At 42.5% G+C, this 13,092-nt stretch overlaps 1 protein-coding gene across 2 annotated transcripts; it reads left to right on the top strand.

Moving 5' to 3' along the window:
• The first annotated feature begins 1,781 nt into the window (after positions 1 to 1,781).
• klhl14 (kelch-like family member 14) lies at positions 1,782 to 12,723 on the top strand. Of its 2 annotated transcripts, none has more exons than XM_076970274.1 (9): positions 1,782 to 2,532; positions 3,324 to 4,218; positions 5,927 to 6,048; positions 9,873 to 9,962; positions 10,068 to 10,146; positions 10,237 to 10,427; positions 10,646 to 10,804; positions 11,167 to 11,324; positions 11,520 to 12,723. In XM_076970274.1, exons 2-9 carry the CDS (start codon positions 3,347 to 3,349, stop codon positions 11,658 to 11,660), a joined length of 1,812 nt encoding a protein of 603 aa, XP_076826389.1. In that variant the 5' UTR covers positions 1,782 to 2,532; positions 3,324 to 3,346; the 3' UTR covers positions 11,661 to 12,723. The 2 variants fall into 2 exon arrangements, with proteins under 2 accessions (XP_076826389.1, XP_076826390.1); XM_076970275.1 differs by lacking the exon at positions 1,782 to 2,532 and adding an exon at positions 2,565 to 2,621.
• The last annotated feature ends 369 nt before the right edge of the window (positions 12,724 to 13,092 follow it).

Below are 13,092 nucleotides of genomic sequence, written 5' to 3'. Positions count from 1 at the left end.
TGAAATTCACAAACACACACACACACACACACACACACACACACACACACACACACACACACACACACACACACACACACACACACACACACACACCACTGTTTGAGGCAAGAACCACAGGTGTAATTCACTGACGTGTGGCCAGCAGTCTACTCATGAGCGCCACATATTTAATGTGAGCGATAAATAGGAGGTGGTTTAACAGTTGGGCAGAGAGAGTTGTAAATGCTGTCCGTGATTCGCGGTCTCTGAGGGTCTAATTAAGTCCACAGTCTTGGCTTTACCATGCTGAGGCTCTCCGTACGCCCCCCGTAACATGGCACAGCCAGCCTGCTGCTCTCAAGCCACAGGCCTCGAGAGAACGGAGACACACGAGGAGGCTTAAAGACTCTGAGATGACCGTCTCGCACGTTATAACAAGTCAGCGGAGACTTGGCTGATATAATATCAATTTAGACTGCCGGTTTCGTCTTGTAAAGACTTCAGAGCTTCACACTGAGGGTGGGAGGAAACTGGAGTTTAATACTTTCCCAGGTCCTCCATATTGGTTAAGGAAAGTTTAAAAATGTTTTTATGTATATATTCCTATGTTAAACTAATTTTTATCTTCATAATTATTTGGAAATTTCGATATCATATAGATTTAAAATGCCTTTGTTGGTGCTACAAAAGCTACTCTTTAACATTGCTACCTATAACTACATGCTTTCACTTATAGCCCTGTAAAATCCAAGAAATGTTTTTATTTATTTATTTATTGGATATAATAACAATACAGTTTGTATTGTTATTATATCCAATAAATAAATAAATATAATTTCTTGGATTTCTTGCCCTAGGTCATAGTTCTTTGCAATCACAGTACAATGTAAACTTATTGGATGCTTATATGGTAAATTGCGATTAACACATATCCAAATGGTCATTCAAACTTGATAATTGGTATTCAAATGTGTCTAATAGTATTTCTAAACTGTGATTACCAGCTGAGGCTTTTGTCATTACAGCTGTTTCTTATACTGATTATTTCTCAACCATGTGTACAATGCGTACCTACATATGTAAATGCTCCCGCATCAACTACTCGTGTGTTTTGAATACTACTCAGATGGAACCTTTAATGTGAGTGATTGTACAGACCTTTGTGCTCCAGACATGTCCTATCTGAACTAGTATCACTGTCGAATGGTCATGTGACTTGGAATAAGGAAATGGATGCTTTTCCTAAGATTTATTTATTTTATTTGTTTGTTTCTTTGTTTATTACCTTTCTACAGGTCATACTTTTACAATCTACAAGCCTTCCACCGTTGAGACATATGGCAAGCTGCACCTGCCATCTACACGTTCGTTTGGTCAATATTTATAGCCTTGTGGTGATTATATGGCTATAAGTATCTATTAGGCTTTTGTGTAGAATGACACATTCATTTAGGCCAGAGTGGAAGTATTTTGGTCCTGTGGATCTATTAACAAGTTTTGTTTACAGAATACACTTCTGTATGCATATTAGTATGTAAGATGTTTAGTAACAATAGTCAGTTTATATGTGATTTGGGGGGAAATAAACATTTTTTAAAACGTTGATCAGTGTTCATGTGTTCTAGGTATATTTGAAAATATGCACTGTAATCATTTGATTATTTCAATATACATTTATTTTGGGGTTTTTTTTGTTGTGTTTTGTTATTTTCTATATTTATTTTTGTTTGATGTTGACGTACTACTAAAGTTTGCTTAAAGTGTCTTCTTTGAAGGACTAGCAAAAAGAATAAGATGGGGGTTATTTTGGCGATGGAGATTAAGGCAGGGGCTTTTTGTCATTTGTGCGAGACAAGCCATTCATCCATCCCGTTCTCAGCCAAAAAAAAAGGCTGGTCCCAGAAATTAGCAGTTTCAGCTCAGCAGCGAAGTCGTCGGGCTGTGAAGGCACAGAGAAATTGACTAATTAGCAATGCGCACTAAAACTTGACGGTTCTCTCTATAACAGCGAGGGAAAGATTCGCTTTTCTCTCCCTTTTTCTCTTTTCTTTTTTCCATAGATGTTTGAAATCGCAGTCATTTACGCTCGACAGTTTTTACAATAGCCTTGAGCCATAATTTTGCCAGTCTCTCCAGCATCTATACCCCTGCATGGTCTCTCTCCACCGGCCATGCACGACCGTTTCTCTCCCCAACCGTGGATTTCCTATTACTCTCGTTACGACTCACTGAGCCCCAGGCCCAAGGATAATGATGTGTTGTTTCTTGGTAGCATAATTTGTCACACGTATATTTCTTCTTCTTCTTCTCTTGCAGAAAGCACAGCTCCCTCTCAGACTCACACACTTCTTGTTAATTCAGAAGAACAAATGATCAGCGACAACAAATAACGTGAAATAGACTATATGAGTTGGAATCAATGATTATTCTCCTGCGTCGACTGTAGACTTTTTTTTTTTAAAAAGAAAAGGATTATTTTAAAAGGGGAACAAAGGAAAGTCCGGTGAGAATATTAAGGAGCCGAAGCTACTTTCTTTTCTCTTAAGTCAGGTAAGTTTGGCTTGTTCTCAGGCTGCTGCTTACACGGTTTAGCTGTGACAGGCGCTGGTGAGAATGGGCGACAGCGACAGTGGGTGAAGGTAGGCTACATTCACGGCTCCTGTCAAGTTTACCGAGATAACGTCGACTGTGTGATATATTTGTCCTCAAACACATCGACACGACAGCGTTCCGGTGTGTGTATTGACTAACGGGCTTTACGTTATCGTGTGTTTTCCCCTCAAACTCGGGGCTGCCGACGGAGAGGCGCAGCCGCCGCGCATTTGTGGTGGTTGCCGGAGACAAACTAATTGCTTTTGTACGGGTCTGCGTACATGAACGTCTAAACGCCTCCGTCGTGGGATTGTGTGTGTCCAGATAAGGAGCACGGCGGGTTCGGATATCTACCTGAACCGTTATTACTAGTCGATACCGTCGGCTCGCTTCCCTCGGTGCCAACTTAAGTTGCGTTGTGGACCCGCTGCAGTAGGTTGTATCGTTTAGTTTGTTTAGGAAATGCGCTACAGTCCGCAGCGTCCGTTTGAGATCTAGTCACGAATGACTGAGTAAAAGAACAAAGAGGTTTGCACGTAACTGGACTTTAATGCTGTTTATTTATCCGTCAAGTGCACGTTATTTACAAAACCCCACTCTCATTGTAATGGATTATTAAGCATTGCAGTCATTAGAACTACACTCCAGCAACATCTTAACAAACGAGAAGCAACACTGTTGTCTTTATTCAGAAACTGAGACTTGCAGGTGTACAGTGGATCAATGGCTCCGGCATTGTTTGCTTGTAGGAGGTGTAAGCAGCTTGAGAGTGATGTCCAGATCGGGTGACCGAACCTCCACGTTTGACCCGACTCACAGCGACACTCTGCTGCATGGGCTGAACCTGCTGTGGAGGAAGCAGCTGTTCTGTGATGTGACGCTCACAGCTCAGGGACAGCAGTTCCACTGCCACAAAGCGGTGCTCGCCTCCTGCTCGCAGTACTTCAGGTCTCTGTTCTCCACGCACATGCTGAACAACGAGGGGCTCGGGAAGGACCAGGGCAGCAGCGGAACCCCCTCCTCCTCCCCGGATGACAAGCTCCTGCCCAGCCCGCGCTCCATCAACAATCTGGTGCTGCAGGGCTGCTCCTCCATCGGGCTGCGGCTGGTGTTGGAGTATCTGTACACTGCCAACGTGACCCTCTCGCTGGACACGGTGGAGGAGGTGCTGTCCGTCAGCAAGATCCTCAACGTCCCCCAGATCACCAAGCTCAGCGTGCAGTTCCTCAACGACCAGATCTCCGTGCAGAACTACAAGCAGATCTGTAAGATCGCCGCCTTGCACGGGCTGGACGAGACCAAGAAGCTCGCGAACAAGTACCTAGTGGAGGACGTGCTTCTGCTGAACTTCGAAGAGATGTGCGCCATGCTGGACGCCCTCCCGCCCCCCGTGGAGTCCGAGCTGGCCCTCTTCCAGATGTCCGTGTTGTGGTTGGAGCACGACAGGGAGACTCGCATGCACTACGCCCCGGACCTGATGAAGCGCCTCCGTTTCGCCCTCATCCCCGCCCCGGAGCTGGTGGAGAGGGTGCAGTCGGTGGACTTCATGAGGAGTGACCCCGTGTGCCAGAAGCTCCTTCTGGATGCCATGAACTACCACCTGATGCCCTTCCGACAACACTGCAGACAGACCACGGCCAGCAGGTGAGAACGTGACCTCGGTCATAGCACACGTGTCACCCTTAATCAATACGTATCGATCCACCGTTGAAAATATGTTGTCTGAATCCTGTCATAGTACTAACCTGCGAGATTTTAGGAGTGAGTTCATGTCGGAACTTTCAAGTCAACATGTCTACAGCTGAACTTATCTACAGCTGTTCTGGTTTCACATTTAATAATGAAAGACGAACAGAGACTCCTTGTCAGTATGTCAGTATATTTTGGTATTCTCTTGATCTGCTCATGATTGTTGGATTTTGGTGCGAAGGATGTACTTTGCAGTCATAAGTTTACTTCTGGTTGTCAGTAGCCCTGTCTTTAAACCAAAAGCCACTTGTAAATCATGAAGAAAGACAGTGACACTGTGATGGAGTAAATCCACCTATGAAAAGTTTCACTGACATTAGTGAAGTTACTCTGTGATACACCAATGTATTTTGAGATGTGACATTTTGATGATGTCCCTATATGAGGGCGGAGAGAATGACCACACTGTGTCCTGTGCTCTGTGACATGTGATGTTTTGCTCGGACCTTCACACAAACACGAGCTGTACTCAAACCCTGTCTGAAGTATTATTTACTTGGGGGGGGGGGGGGGGGGATTGTGTGGTCATTCAATTTTGGAGTATAAATATGATTGTTAGGAAATGATAAAAATATGTTTATGAACTGATAAAAGTATGTCAGACAACACACGGTACATAGATAGCTGGAAGGAATTTCATAGTGAGAAGGAAAAAAAGGGTTATGAAAGAGTAAAATGTTCTAAGAATGAAAGAAAGGCTTTGTAGGAAGATATGCCTCCTTTTATCACCTTCAACAGCATTTAGTAAGTATCTGTACCTACCTTATTCTATACACTATGAAAAATTCTTATTTTCTTTACAACAAAGACATACATTGTTTACAACTGCTTTTTCTAGTTCACTCAACTTAGTTGGAGTTCCACCACAGATCTTGTTTTCTGTGATAACGCCACACCACTGTACATCCCACCATTTGATTAGCCCTTGTCACCGAGACACTTGGCCCAGAGTCCTGAGGGGTTGTTTTGGGACATGAACTTACGAGTCATCAATAGCATCTAGACCTGGACCCTGATGTCAATACCAGTGTTTACCAATTACACATACAAATTACATCATGCACGCAGAGTTTTAAGTGCTTCTTTAAAATGTCACTGTCTAGTTAGAGTATCTCAAGGCAATATGACACAGGCAAATTCTCAGAGCTCCAGGCCTGTGTGTAGGACTTACAACCAACCTAATATATATGTTTTGCTCGATGAACAACGGTGTGCCTGTATAATTTATTTTAACTCCAACCGTGATCTTAGGAAACACATTTAACATTGATATTAAAGATTAGTGTACAATATAGGATTTGTTTTGCTGTTTTATCACAGTGACAATAACATGTCACAGAGGCCATGAATAGATGGTGAACAGGTGGATATCCAAGGCAAAGTAATTTGACGAAATGTATTAGGTTTATGATCAGAATCAGGAAGTTGATGTCGGTTAAAGTCGAGGGAAAGTTCGGACTGTCTCTCACATTCTTTCAGGTGCATTTTAACCGGACAACCGTAGCAGAGTAGGTTCACGTTTGATAAAGACTGGAAAAGGAATTAAAGGAATTCTTTTAACAAATTCTTCCCTCCTATCCGTTTCTGCCTTCCGATATTCCAGGATTCGTTCCAACAAAAGAATGCTTCTCCTGGTTGGAGGTCTTCCCCCGGGTCCCGACCGCCTCCCCAGTAATCTAGTGCAGTACTACGACGATGAAAAGAAAACATGGAAGATCCTTACACGTGAGTGCTCTAATCTTCCACCGTACATGCAAGTGCTGTTCTTCTTCCGGAAGGATCCTGGCTACTTGCGCTTATGTCTTACTGCAGATTTATTCTGCAGTAAAATAGAAATTCTTGCTCCTTAGATGCTTGAGGTAATGATGTATCACTATCACTTTTAATGTAACTTTTTAATCAGAGCGTGACTGTCTTCACACCATTGAGGAGCTCGATGTCTTGATTTCCTTGATTTTTTTTCTCTTACAGTGATCTGCTAGCAAGGATTCATTTTAATCTAATGATACAATCAGATCTTATCTTCAGATGATCACACACAGATTGATCGCATATTCTTACTGTAGTGCTTAATTAACCTGTGATGTATTTGTTGAGTGAAAAACTGAAATCAAGGAATGTATTGTGGCACAACATGCTAAACTTTAAAAGAATGCATGGTAACCTTCATAATTTTATTCTTACATTTTTATTGACAATTTTTAGAGTAGATACGATAGACTACATTCAACACCCACGGTATTACCTAGTCAGAATTGTTGCCGGTAATCTTATTTTTTCTAGATACTATTGCAGGGTCTTTCAAAACATATTTCATAGCATCACAATCAATGTGAGCAAAAATGTTGTTATATAAGTATTGTTGTTATAATTATGTTATATAATTCCCTAATGGTTTGTTAGTAATCTCTTGCTGACTCACTAGATACAGTTTGCTGTTTTGAACTGCAAAAATATCCCTGTTCTTTGTATTCTCTTGCACGTCTTTCTTGAAACCTCAATAAATGCATTGTTCAGGGTTTTTTTATACAAGCTCCTTAGCTATTAATTATCTGCTTTTTGGCAGATATTTTATTATTTCTTTGAAAGTATTCTTCACTTCTGGAGGCAGAATGAATAGAAAAAGGCTTTGGGGTTTTAATGTAACATCAATGTTATATAAATATATGTAAAAGTACTAATTAGTGTTACCCATGGGCAAAATTCCCAAAAGGGGCGTATTGCGTTATTGCTAGTATGTACTGACATTTATTATTGAATTATAGCCGCATCAGTATAGGTTGGACTCAGGAGGTCACAGGGTCCTTTGTTTCATCTGCGAGCTTTGAGTCTCAAATGGTCCATGGTTGATTGGAGTGCCCAAACCGTGCCACCATCCCCCAGCACATCAGTAGCGCACCGAGGTCTTCTGGGTGCGCGGGATATTAACATTCAATCAGAACTTTTCAATGAGCCACAACCCAAAAGGGGGGGACACGTTTGATTAAGATCTCCATCAGCAGCACCAAGGTGCCGCCTTGCTCCTCCGTAGTGGAGTGAGTGCCATCTAGTGTGTGCTCAGACCGCTGCCAGTGGACCCTCACCAGCGTGGCTGATGGTCTTCTGCTCCAGTTCCACGTCAGACCTACTGCGTAGGTTACAGCCTTTGGAACTAGGTTAAATTATGGGTACAGTATTGGCAATATCGTTAGTGGTAATGGAAAGATGTCTCTGTTTTAGAAAGAGATGAGATAAAATGAATGTTCTAATACATGACTTAAACAAAAAAAACACCCCAAAAGATAAAAGTTGAAGTGGTGTTTAAAGAGCTTAATTACATTAGGATCTGAATACTTTTAATATATATATATATATATATATATATATATATATATATATATATATATATATATATATATATATATATATATATATATATTAGTGCTGTCAATTCCAGGTGCCGCGATTAAAAGTCCTCACCAGGATTTTGCTCTGGCTTCCTGGATTGTGTTGATTCCACTAATTTTACCTGGATTGCTAATTAGCAAAAATCTAGCAAGCTTGAGCAAAATCCTGGTGAGGACTTTTAATCGCGGCACCTGGAATTGACAGCACTAATATATATTCATATCATTCAGTTTCAAATCAGGATACTGAGATACATTATATATATATATATATATATAAGGATTTGAATACGTTTTGAATTTTTTGAATTTTTCTGTTTTTTTTAATTTTTTTTTTTAACAAAAGCTCAGTTTGCCAAAAGCCCTTTTCACTCTGCGTTGTACTTCTGGAATGGGATTGGACGTTTACACTGTCCAAACGGCACAGGGATCCAGGTGTGATGCGGGGAGCCTTCAGCACTGGCCCCGCCCCTCAGGACTCACCTTCTCTTGCACTGCGCTCGCGGGCACGCTCAGTGCGGCTCACCCCATCTCGCATTTCCTGTGTCACTCAGGAAGCTGGCTGGCGTGGTGAAGGCAGGCAGACCTCCCAAGCCTTTCTGCAGACGGGCTTTGGCGAATCAGCCGCAAACTCACGTTCAACACCGTGGCAGCAGCCAATGGGATTGGAGTGAGATTCAAGGCTGTCTAATTTTACAGCAACTGCGATCCATCAGGCAGCAGAGGGGTGACACTGGAAATGACTGATAGAGACAGACAGGTGGCTCTTAACGTACGACTGATTTACACGGCAGAGGCACGGGCCAGAGATTTATTGAGTGAAGATGATCGTGTTCATTATGACTGCCACCCCAGGACCATTTCTCTCTATTCCAACAGGGGGTCACTTTAGCTGTAGAAAGGCAAAGTCAGAGTAGTGGAGACAGAGCATGCAGACCCATAGTGGAACAGTACTTTGAATATACAGAATGTCAGAGGTCGACTATCTATCCATCCATCCATCCATCTACAGTTTGTTTTCTCACGTTATGCGGGAACATTTGCATTTCGCTGCACTTCCCTTAATGGAGGCTGTAAGATTACTCCCTTCACATTCTACAATATTGTGCAGTGTATGGTGATACAGTCTGCTTCACAGCATTATCAATGTAGTACAGTATCAGTGGTATTTTGCAGTCATGTCTCTGTCTTCACTATGTCTTTTTCTTACTTTACACCATTATATTTCATAATCGAGTTTAAGACAGAACTCCCTCTTATGGCTTGTGTTGCCTCTGCTATGAATATTTGTTGCACCTTCCTGCTTCATGGTCAGTTGTGTCGTAATGGCGTTGTAGACTTCCCGAGGTTTTCCTACGAAGTCTCTGGCAGACCCCTTTCCCATCTGTTGGTACACGTCCTTAAGGGCTCCCTAAGCAGTCACCCGGGATCAGCTGTGGCCACCTCCTCTTCCAAACAGACGCGCTCTCCCTCGGACTAGACACCATGATCTCAGGATTCAGGGTCGTGCCAAAAAACCAACGACATTCCCAGATCTGCGCTAGTCCCAAATCCAACACAGCCGTTAGCCCCTCGCTAGTGTCACGTGTCTGTCGCGGAAAAAAGTACGGGTGAACTTTTAACCTTAAGTAAACTTCAGCGCAGCAGCTCGCTCTCCCACACACTCTCCATTAACACCGCCGAGCGCACATCTCTATCAGTTACACCCGCTGCCTGCTTCATCCAACATTAAACACAAACCCGTCGGTGCGTTCAACAAATGGTGCATGTGCTGCCCTCTTCTTACCTGCCTGAACTTCGTAGGCCTTTCACGGCTGCGTGTACCTTCCCTGGTCCTGGGCCTGGACAGTGCGTGAGACCTCAGGTTATCCTCTGTGAGGACCACGTCATTCAGTGTAATGGACCCCAGATAATGGGCTGCAATTGACTCTCCTAGCATCTCACACCATCGTTCCTTGGTCTGTTCCTCTGCTCAGCTGAACACTGTGTTTTTGTTACTGTAATGATGTAGAAGGTGCTGCTATGCACTTCACCGTGGAAAGAGTGCAGCTGCACAAATAAAGCCTATTGAAATGAGAGTGTTCGTAATTTGCCTGCCCTAGCCTTAAAGTGTAAACAGTGTAAATGAATATAATAACGGGTTATATTGTTTTTGTTTTACAGTAATGCCTTATAACAGTGCACATCACTGTGTAGTAGAAGTAGAGAACTTCCTTCTGCTACTGGGTGGAGAGGACCAATGGAATCCAAATGGTAAAATGACGAACAAACAAACCGACCAATCAAATGCAGTTTAATCAGTACGTTCATTTGTGAACCGAGTACACATTGCTTACTGTTCTGGTTCGTCCTGTCCAGGTAAACACAGCACTAACTTTGTCAGTCGCTATGACCCGAGATTCAACAGCTGGATTCAGCTGCCTCCAATGCAGGAGAGGTACGATGCCGAGCTCAAACGACCCGATTCGAATCCGACGTCCCGTCCCGAATGGAGACCGTAAGATCTGTCCGCGTGTTTTCTCTCCAGGAGGGCGAGCTTCTTTGCCTGCTGCCTGGACAAGCACCTGTACGTAATAGGAGGGAGGAACGAGTCGGGCTACCTGTCCAGCGTGGAGGCCTACAACCTGGAGAGCAACGAGTGGAACTACGTCTCCTCCCTCCCCCAGCCCCTCGCCGCCCACGCCGGCGCCGTCCACAATGGGAAGATCTACATCTCAGGTGGGACCGTCCTCTGTCATCTCATACTGCATTCTTCGTAGCGTTTTAGTTTAGGGGTTTCTAACTGGTTCTCCTACTTTGGGTTCATCTACATTTTAGTATTTTGGTATACTTAATTGGTATAGTATATAAATACTGAGAAAAAAAAAGCCATAAAAAAAAGTCAAGGTGTTCTACTGCAGAATTATTGATGTTCTGTTGTGTGTGTTGTGGTAAAGGTGGAGTCCACAATGGGGAGTATGTGTCCTGGTTATATTGTTATGACCCAGTGATGGACGTCTGGGCTCGGAAGCAGGACATGAACACCAAACGTGCCATCCACGCCCTGGCTGTCATGAACGACCGCCTCTATGCTATCGGAGGAAATCACTTAAAAGGTAAAACTCTCAAAGTCAACACAGGAAGAGAAAATGCTTATTATCAGATGTGCCCATGCAGCTCAGGTCCAACGTTGGCCTGTCAGAACCACAGGACGGGTCCCCTGATCTTACGTAGGCGAAAAACAAAACAAAACACACCATATTTATTTGGGACTCAGTAGGAGTTTCATCAAATCTGAAGCTCCATCTTGTGCTATAAATCAAATGGATTTATGAGCAACATTGTGCCAAAAATATGTATTAATTTGTGCTTACATAAGCTATAAAGTGTTGGTCTCACTGAATGCATAATTTCTTTTAATATGTCCCAAGCTATATATATAATATATAGTGTGGATGACCATGTGTCTTCTGGGTAGGATTCTCCCATCTGGATGTGATGTTGGTGGAGTGCTATGACCCTAAGGCAGACCAGTGGAACATTCTCCAGACCCCCATCCTGGAGGGGCGTAGTGGACCTGGCTGTGCTGTTCTGGACGACAGCATCTTCCTCGTTGGAGGCTATAGTTGGAGCATGGTGAGAAGTTCCACCCTTCCCTCTCAAACGAAGGTTTTCAGAAAAATGCTTCGCTAAGTAACATAGTTCACCCTCTTTCTGGAACAGGTTACAAAATGAGTAAATTGCTACGATGGATTATATGTTGTAGTAGAATGTGTTCAAATGGTCTTGTGAGCCTGCGTGGTCATCTGACTGAAGGCTTTTTTTTTGCAGGGAGCGTATAAGTCATCCACTATATGCTACAGCCCAGAGAAAGGAACGTGGACTGAGCTGGAAGGTGAGGTGGCGGAGCCTTTAGCGGGACCTGCGTGTGCTACAGTCATCCTGCCCGCCTGCTTGCCGTTTAACAAATGACAGAACATGGGGGGAAGAGTCACAGATCAAAAAAGCCCTTAGGATGGAGGAAAAGTCCATCGCTAAACAAAACGGTGCAGGAGACTGTCTCTGAGGAATGCCCCTGGTCAGATAGGTGGTGTACAAATTATTTTTTTACAAGTCTGACAAGAGCACTTTCTTTCTTGAATACTTTAAAGTTTTAAAAAGAACTACTATTCGATTTTATGTATTTGATGCTCATCCGTGTTGACATTCAAATGTTCAATTTGGTCGTCATTTTTTATTGTAAATGTTTTTTGGCTTAACTTGATATAGCACGCATACTCTTCGACTGAACTTATATAGCTCCCATTTGTACTTTCTCATTTGTAATTTTGTGGAAAACATTATTCAGAGGTGATGCAATGTTTGATCGAAATGTGTTTATGTGCTGGAAAGAATCGACAAAGGATTGTGTTTAATTCAAAGCAAAACCATGACCCTGTGTACACTGTAGAATAGAACGCTGTTTACCACACTCCTGCTCGTTAAATATCGTAGCCATGCTGTATATGGTACACCATTTGTACAAACGTGAGGGATGCAGTTAAAATAAAGATCCTCGAAGTATCATACAAACAAGTTATGAGGACTAAAATGAATGAACAATCAAAATATTGTTTACTGAGCCATGTGATGTATATGCATGGCCTGAACAACGACCCTTATGTTATTATATTTTATGGTGGGTACATTTGCTTTCTTTCTGATATTACCTGTTAATGTTTAACAGTGCCTATTTCTAAGACCAATTTAATTTTTCCTCATACATGTCAGAAAAAGAAAATTGTGGTTAACAATTTGTTTACTAGTTTGGTTAATATTAAATTGCTAAATTTGGTCTTCTGGTGAAATGTCAAATTTCCAATGCAGCACTGTTACCGGTTATCTAATTTAATCAGGTAAAGTATACAGTATATATTAATTGTCATTCTTGTAAATAATCGCTTTCAGTGGAATATTTTTGTGCCCATAGGATTTATTATCAAATCCTGTTATGTTATTTACATTTTAGACAACAAAAATAAAAACTCTGGATTGTTATTGCCTCCTTAATAGCCAGCTCCATCTTTTGAACCTAAAGCTGAGGTGTATACATACACACACACACCCAAGCACACAATGTCTCGTGTTGTTGTCCTCACACGCAGCAGGCCTTTTACCAGAGACTCGAGAGTTTGCAGTTGTGCTGCAGTGTTTTTGCTGTACTCTCTTCTGGACTGAGATTGATGATGTCAATCCATCTTATCACTGTGCCTGGTTGGTTCACTGCTATCTGCTCACATGTCTGGATCTTGGGGTCTTATAGGAACGTTAGCCTTCTTCTCCACTACTTTCTGTGGCTCCTCCATTTTATATATGTGATTGATCAACTCATATACCTTGAATAAGTTCCTGTACATGATTCCGG

This window comes from Brachyhypopomus gauderio, chromosome 13, assembly GCF_052324685.1.
Source record: "Brachyhypopomus gauderio isolate BG-103 chromosome 13, BGAUD_0.2, whole genome shotgun sequence".
Classification (NCBI taxonomy): Eukaryota; Metazoa; Chordata; class Actinopteri; order Gymnotiformes; family Hypopomidae; genus Brachyhypopomus; species Brachyhypopomus gauderio.
The sequence above is the reverse complement of the archived record's forward strand: the minus strand, read 5'-3'. Positions and strand labels throughout refer to the sequence as shown.

Excerpts from the sequence above, each read along its gene's own strand:
- klhl14 (XM_076970274.1), top strand. The coding sequence starts at position 3,347 with ATGTCCAGATCGGGTGACCGAACCTCCACGTTTGACCCGACTCACAGC. Across the intron at positions 6,049-9,872 it reads AACATGGAAGATCCTTACAC|TAATGCCTTATAACAGTGCA; the intron begins GTGAGTGCTCTA and ends TTTGTTTTACAG. Across the intron at positions 11,325-11,519 it reads GAGGCTATAGTTGGAGCATG|GGAGCGTATAAGTCATCCAC; the intron begins GTGAGAAGTTCC and ends TTTTTTTTGCAG.